At 31.6% G+C, this 8,202-nt stretch overlaps 1 protein-coding gene across 1 annotated transcript; it reads right to left on the reverse strand.

The window, feature by feature from the left end:
- Nucleotides 1-1,116: 1,116 nt before the first annotated feature.
- LOC120092058 (ribonuclease MC-like) lies at nucleotides 1,117-6,927 on the reverse strand. Its single transcript, XM_039050259.1, has 2 exons — nucleotides 6,616-6,927; nucleotides 1,117-1,841 (listed from the first exon to the last, which is right to left on the reverse strand). The coding sequence occupies exons 1-2, from the start codon at nucleotides 6,850-6,852 to the stop codon at nucleotides 1,242-1,244; spliced, it is 837 nt and encodes a 278-aa protein (XP_038906187.1). The 5' UTR covers nucleotides 6,853-6,927; the 3' UTR covers nucleotides 1,117-1,241.
- Nucleotides 6,928-8,202: the final 1,275 nt, after the last annotated feature.

Here is an 8,202-nt window from a genome sequence, read left to right on the forward strand (position 1 = left end):
TAGAGTTTGCCTTGGACCGTTTCGTGGCGTGCCTATTCTCCTTGTCCACAGGGTACCTTAGTTTCCACAACGGCATCTAGAGCATTCCAACAAACTGACTTCTTGATCTCTGAAAGGAGGGTGCATTCTACCATTGTTTTTGTTCGACCTGTAATCATATATGAACTAGCCAACGGTATAAATTTAGTAACACTTTTCCCACAGGATCTATTGCTCCAGAAATAATATTGTTTCCATAAAGTAGAGATCCAGAAACAGGTTCACGAATACCATCAATATCTACTGGAGGAGTAGCAATGAAGACAATAATAAATACAGAAGTTGCGGTTAATAAGGTAGGATCATCAAAACACCAAACCATCCAATGTAAAGATGGTTTTCAGTGCCGTGTCCCCTTGGTCAACAACCCCAACAATTGTATCAATGACAAATCAAAATGGTTCAAAATTCTAGAGGAGAAATCAACATCTAAAGGCGTTCTCTGGTGGGCCTTACCAACAATAGGATGGTGATATTAATATTAAATTTACCATAAGCTTTATAACTCTGTAAAAAAACATTTAATCTTCATATATTTAATATTGATTCACTTGTTGGACCTCCAACAAAATTTCAAGCATAAGTGAGAGAGTATAGAGTGTTGATATATATATATATAATATTAAATCTACCATAACGGGTTAAGTTTTTGAATTGATTATTGAATATTTAATATTAATAAGTAACCAATTGATTTTTTGTTTTTAAAAATTAACTCTATTTCCTCTTATAATGGTTTTCATATTTCTTGAGTAAAAGAGTTTAATTATTAGTTAAATTTCAAAAACAATAACAAATTTTTAAAAACTATTTTTTTAAGTTTTCAAAACAAAGAAAGTAGATATGGAATGGGTGTTTATAGGACTTAATTTTCATAAACTAAAAATCAAAACCAAATGAATATCAAATAAAACTTAAGCTTTTAGGTTGACTTCAATACACTCCCTCTGCGAGTGAATCAAGGGTTTTTTTTTCTCTCTATAATTGATAATTTTTTGGGCACATTTAAGGCATGGATCAACGAACAAATTAGTTTGTTCTTCATTAACATCATTAAAGATAAATGGAATAAAAGCATAACAAAACAGCTTCATATAAAATTACAACCCAACACACACAAAAAAGACTTTTATATAATCATAGCACACGCTGTTTTTATTGAATGTTATAATATATAGTAACATATAACTGTTTGATGCCCATTATTCTTGCTTCCCACCACCTCTAACACCTCTAGTGGTTTGATAAAACTTCTTCCAAAACACAAAGGCAATGGAAAGAGGAATAGTAGAGAGAAACAAAAACTTGGGAATAGAACCCTCATAGACCAAAGAATCCTTAAGCTCCTCAACAACAACGCCCAAACTCCAAGGCTGTCGATGGAGCCACACAAACTGTAAAGGGCAGGTGATGCCAGCAAAGGGAGTGCAATCAATGAGAGTGACACCATTTTTGTCGAAGCACAAAATGATTTCGAATAGTTGCCGACTTCCTGTTTGGGCATTAGTGTTGCATCGTAGACCTGGAATCTTTCCCGTTGCAGCTTGAATGGCGTTTTCGATGGCTTGGTATTGCCTTACCATAGTCGCGGTCGGGCCAAGACCAGCAGCATTCAAGATCGCCAAGAGATCGTAGTTATGGTTCATGCGAATGTTTAAAGTTGTTTGGAAATATTGACGTTGGTTGAAAGGGGGATCTGAGCATGTTCCATGAGCATCCCATTCATGCTGCCAAAACCTTTGGTTGTTTCCTCGTATCACGTCTGGCCAATATGTGTTTAGTTGAGGTCTTATTGCGGCAATCTAAAACAAAATAACGAGTTATTTAATGTTGCCTTAATGTAAATCATTGAGAGCAAAACAATCTACATATATTCATTGTATTCGGTTTAATTTTGTTGGAATTTATAATATCTGACTCTATCACATGATTGAATTAGGAATGGACATGTCTTTTTTGTTAATATCAGTTAATAGATTAGTTTATTTTTTTTGTTAGAGACTTTGTTATTTTCTATTTGGGTAGTTAAGACTTTCTGCTAGCACTTTGACTATAAATAAGTCTTGTAAATTCCACTTAATTAATAAGAAATCATCACTTTCACGATTCGTGGAAGCTTATTAAATGGTATCAGATATGTGTTAAGATCTTTCGATCTTCTGCTGACATCCTCTTCGATCTTCTTCTCTTTTGCTATTTAAATAGGAACCTAACTATTTAACGGTGTTATATCTAATGGTTACTATTTTGCGGTCCAGTCTTATACAAACTCATTGCATAGATACCCCTACTCACATGTCAATTACATGAATACGTTGGATCATTGTATTTATATCAAATACAAAATGGGTCGTATTCATAGTATTACCAGGATGAGGTACCCAGTCTTATCCCTATACTATAGACCCTTCAGTCTGTATCTTAAATATTAATCCATATATGTCTCCACATACAGTTCAAGACTCATAAGACATCCTTGGATGTTAGTTCATTGGATTTAGGGTCATTAAGACAAAATATACAAACAACAATAACATTTATTGAATTAACATATATAACTTTTTATTGATGACGGTCAATTAATAACGTTCACTACCTACGAGTTTTAGGGCATAAAATCCAACAAATTGCATTGTCATCCTTGATTTTGACTTTTTCCTCATTCCGGACAAATCGTCGGGCAAAATACTTTTCAAAGGTCGCAACATTAATGGACTCTACCCAATTACACCTTCCAACTTTATTTCACAGTCCTTAAAAGAAGATTCACATCCAGTTGCTCAGGTTGGCACAAGAACTTCTACTTCAATTTGGCATGATTGGTTAGGACTTCCCAATGACCCGATTCTCACTTCAATTCTTCAAATTTTGAATCTGCCTTTTACTAATTCAAAATGTATATGCTATCCTTATCTACAAGGAAATCTACATAAACTATCTTTTCCACATTTTGTATCTTCTTCTTCTTATCCCTTAGAAATAATTCATGCTGATGTATGGGGTCCTTCCCCTAAAATCTCTACAAATGGATGCAATTACTATGTGTCTTTTATTGAAGATTTGTCTAAATATACTTGTATATATTTAATCACTCGTAAATTTGAAGTACCCACTGTTTTTAAAGTTTTTAAATCCTTAGATGAAAACCAATTTCCTTATTCCATTAAAATCCTAAGAAGTGATGGGGATGGTGAACTCATTAACCAAAACTTGGCTTCTTCTTCAAAATAATGGTATCCTACATCCAACCTCATGTCCTTATATTCTACAACAAAATGGAGTCGTAGAGAAAAAAACAGACATATAGTTGAGACAACCTCCTTCCCATTAAATTTTGGCTCTTTGCTTTCTCAACTACTGTCTATCTTATCGATTGTCTCACTTCTCCTTATCTTAAACATAAATCTCTTTTTAAGTTACTTTTTCATAAAAGTCTTGATTATCTTTCTTTCAAAATTTTTTTGTTGTGCCTATTATCCTTTACTTACATCTTATAACTCACACAAACTAGAACCTAAAACCACTGTATGCATTTTTCTTGGTTATATCATAATTTCTAAAGGTTACTTGTGCTACAACATGAGCAACAATCTTTTATACACTTCTAGACGTGTCATATTTGATGAAACCATATTTCATTTCTCTTCCTTTACTTCCACTATTGACCAAACACCTACTACCAACCCTCCATATCCATAAACACTCTCGTTCTCTGTCTTTTCTAAGCCTTTCCATCCTAATGATCCACAAGTTCCACAACTGCATGATAACTCTTTGATTGACCAATAATAACATTATTGTTGATCCTTTTGTTGAAGCTACTTGTATTCAAAACAATGTTGCTGATGAACATAATAGTAGTATTGAAATGAACAGAGAAACTGATTATGATGGAAGTCAATCTCTTCCAATGATACCACCTATACAAAACCTAGTACAAACCTCTCACCCTATGCAAATAAGATGGAAACCCGACATTTCTAAACGCAAAGTTTTTGTAGCAAATGTAGTTGAGTCATTTGGCATTGAACCCACACCTTTCACCAAAGCCTCAAAGGTAGATGTTTGGAGAAAGGCTACGAGTGAAGAATACAATGCCTTGATCAGTCAAGGTACATGGACTTTGACACCTCTACCTGATGGGAAGAGTGCTATTGGGTACAAGTGGGTATACAAAATCAAAAGAAATTCAGATGGAAGTGCTGCTCGTTATAAAACAAGACTAGTTGCTAAGGACTATCATAAAAAATAAGGTATTGATTTTGAAAAAAACCTTTAGTCTCATTGTTGAAAACCCCACAGTAAGAATTATTTTGTCATTAGTTGCTCAATTTAATTGGGAGCTTCGCCAACTAGATGTTAAGAACGTATTTCTTCATGGAGAATTACAAGAAGTATACATGCAGCAACTATAGGGGTTTATTGATCCATCTCAACCTTCTTATGTGTGTAGACTTGTTAAGTCTCTTTATGAACTTAAACAAGCACCAAGAGTATTGTTTGAACGTTTCACATCCCATCTTCTTACTCTTGGTTTCGTAGCTTCTCAAGCCGATTCTTCACTATTTTTCAGAATTGTTAATGGTTATGTTACCTATCTGCTTCTCAACGTAGATGACATCATTGTCACTGGTAATCAACCTTCTTTCATTGTCGATTTGATTCGATAGCTAAAGCAACGTTTTGAAATGGTAGATCTTGGTAGTTTGAAGTATTTTCTTGGGTTGGAAGTACATCATTCTAATTAGACCATTTATGTTGCACAGACTAAGTATGCAAAAAACTTGCTAGCAAAGTATGGAATGACTGGTGCTAAATCATGTGCTACCCCCATATTCTTATGGCCTTTTCCTACTAACCCTCCTCCATGTTCTCTTGAAGACACACAAACATATAGAACTATCATTGGGGCATTACATTAGTTCACTTTTACTCGTTCTGATATCTCTTTTGCTATTAGCAAGCTATCACAATTCCTACAAGCTCCTTCTCTAGCTAATTTAATTGGTGCTAAACGTGTTCTCAGATACTTAAAAGGTACATTGAACAATGGATTACCCTTTCAATCAACCATCTCTAATCCCTTTGACATTAAAGCCTTTTTTTTTATTTAGATTCGGCAGGTGATCAAGCTGGTAGAAGGTCCACTACAGGCTTTGTTATCTTTCTGGGACAAAATCCCATTTCATGAGTACTTAAGAAACAAATCATAGTATCTAGAAGCTCAATGGAAACTAAGTATAGAGCACTTGCCATCACTGCAACTAAAGTCTTTTGGATTCAATAGATTTTAAAAGAACTTCACATTTTTGGATCTGCACCTCCTTTATTATTATGTGATAATGTTTTAACAACTCAACTAGCACGAGATCCAGTTTTTCACGGGCATACCAAATATGTCGTAATTGATTTCTATTTTATTTGAGAAAAGGTGGTTAAAAAAGACTTAAATTTACAATATGTTTTCACAGATTACTAGCTTGCTGATCTGTTCACAAAATCTCAGACTACTGCTCGATTATGCTTTCTGAAAGACAAACTTATACCTCATCTGGCATTAGTTTGAGGGGGATGTTAATATCAATTAATAGATTAGTTCATATTTTGTTAGAGACTTTGATATTTTTTGTTTAGGTAGTTTAACAATTTCTGTTAGCATTTTGACTATAAACAGTCTTGTAATTTTCATTTAATTAATGAGAAATAATCTCTTTCACTATTGCTGGAAGTTTATTACTTTTTAAAATTTTAACTAATTTGAAGAAGGGTGGTAGCTATTCAGATGATCATGAACTAGTCTATAAATATGTCTCTTCTTCAAATTAATTTTCACCTTTTTCATTAACACTTTTCTCCTATAAAACTTTTATCTCTTTTTATAAATTTATTGAAGTTTGGTTTATTTCACAAAGTAGAATTTGTTGGATTTTGTGGGTAAGATGTTGCTTTCATAAGAAAAGTAATATGTTCTATCTTTGGAGAAAATTATTCATAAAACTTAGGCACTATAATGAGAGAAATTATAGACAATATGATTTCGTTCTATGTTTTATGACATTATGTGACATTATTCGTATAACAAATTTAGCTTAGGAAAATATAATTAGTTTAATTATTATAAATTTAGTGCATGAACTAATAAGTTTTTTTACTTTAAATTTGGAAAACTGTCCGAAATAATACTTTAAAGTTTTCATTTTTCAAAACTAGCATATTTTTGGAAAATTCGTTGAACTAGTTTTATTGGTTCATCTCAGGCGAAATCGACCATCGAGATTTAATTAGAAATTTAATTTTTCTAATTTATCAATTGTTTTGGGACTTTTCGATACATAATACTAATTTAAAATAAAATAATGAATATACCATGAATATATATTTAAAGATTTATTAGACGCTCAAAATTCATATTAGATATTAGAGAAGAAAAAAGGAAAATTTGGAATTAGCATTTCTTTGAGTCACAGATTCAATAACAGAAATAATTAAGAATTGAACTTACAGTTTAATTATAAAAAAGAATTTGTGAAATGAAAAGAAAGCAAAACAAAATACTGAAGAAGAGAGTTAAGGAACCTGAGTTGGATCAAACGGAAGTCCCGTACAAACAAGATGGGCAGTCGAGTAATTGCTTGGCCACAAACCATGAATTGTGAACATAGATGGAGGTTGAGCACGACATCTAACTCCGACGCCGCTACATGTGGCCGGAGGCCATTGTTGAACCATTTGAAAGTAATCATATTGAGCCTTCACAGAGAACACCAACAGAGCCAAGCTGAATATGGAGATCACTAACAGAGCTTTAGCCATGATGGCTTTAATTTGCTCAATGTTTGGAAGCCAAACGAAAATGATTGTTAGGCTTATATAATGAATTTTCTCTGGCAATTTTTGTTGACTTTTCCATCTCATGTTCAAATTGATGTTCACATCAAATTTTTCCATGGCTCATGGACTTCTTTCTATCAGATATTAATGAGAAGTTCTCAATTTATCTACGTCGTTATCAAATTTATTAAAATGCACATGTATGAACATCTAAACTTTATTTTAGAAATTTAATAACTTGATCGAGAGATGAAGAAAATTAGAAACCACACACAGGTGGCAAATCTCATTCCCCCAAGAAATCTAACAAAAATTTAGGTCTTATTTGATAAATATTTATTTTTAATTTTTAATATTTTAAAATTAAACTGGTAACACTATTTTCACTTATTATTTGTTATATTATTTACTTGTTAGGCGGGTTATTGAAATCTAAGCTAAGGTTTGCAAATTAAAAAAAAAAAAATAGTTTTCAAAAATTTATTGTTGAATGAAAAATTTTGATAAATCATAAATCATCACATCATTTTTAAAATTAACGACGAAGTTACAAATTATTGATGAGACTTACTTATAAATTGACACATGTCTCATATTAAAATTGAAGGCAGAGAAATGGTAAACTTGATTAGTGATTGACAAGTAATTATATTTTTATAATTATAAAAAAATAATTTATAATTTTTTATATTTTACCTCTCTTATTTTCATAAAAAAAAAATATATATATACATCAAACATATTAGGTTCACAACAGTCAACTAAAACATCATTTTAGCTAGTCATTAAATTATATAACCAAATAAAAAGTAACATTAAATAATCTTCCACTAATGATAATGATAATAATACTAGCTTAAGCATTGTTTGGCCACACATTTATAATCAACTAAATATTCTCATTTAAATAAATAAATTACATATATACCTCTTTGGTATTGAATAAATCTGACTTATTATAAATATTATGATAATAGATATTCATTAGATGCTCATGTTCAGTGTCCATTGATCATGTATCATGCCTCATTTCCCAGAGTGTTGTCCATGTGTTTCAACATTATACATTATTAATGTCCATGTAATACACTTCTCCTTGCCAAATTGCCTATAAATAGTAGCATTTGATGGGTTTTGGAGGACACAAGTTCATTGGGCAAATTCCATGAAAATTGGAAAAAGTTGAGAATTTAGAACTTTCTTATTTTATATTTTGATAATTTATTTTATTTTTTATTTATATATTATGTTTAACTTATTTTAATATTTATTTATTTATTATTATATTATATTATATTTATTTTAATATTATAATTTATTGGTATTTTGTGT

The sequence above is a fragment of the Benincasa hispida genome, chromosome 11 (genome assembly GCF_009727055.1).
Source record: "Benincasa hispida cultivar B227 chromosome 11, ASM972705v1, whole genome shotgun sequence".
In the NCBI taxonomy this organism is placed as follows: Eukaryota; Viridiplantae; Streptophyta; class Magnoliopsida; order Cucurbitales; family Cucurbitaceae; genus Benincasa; species Benincasa hispida.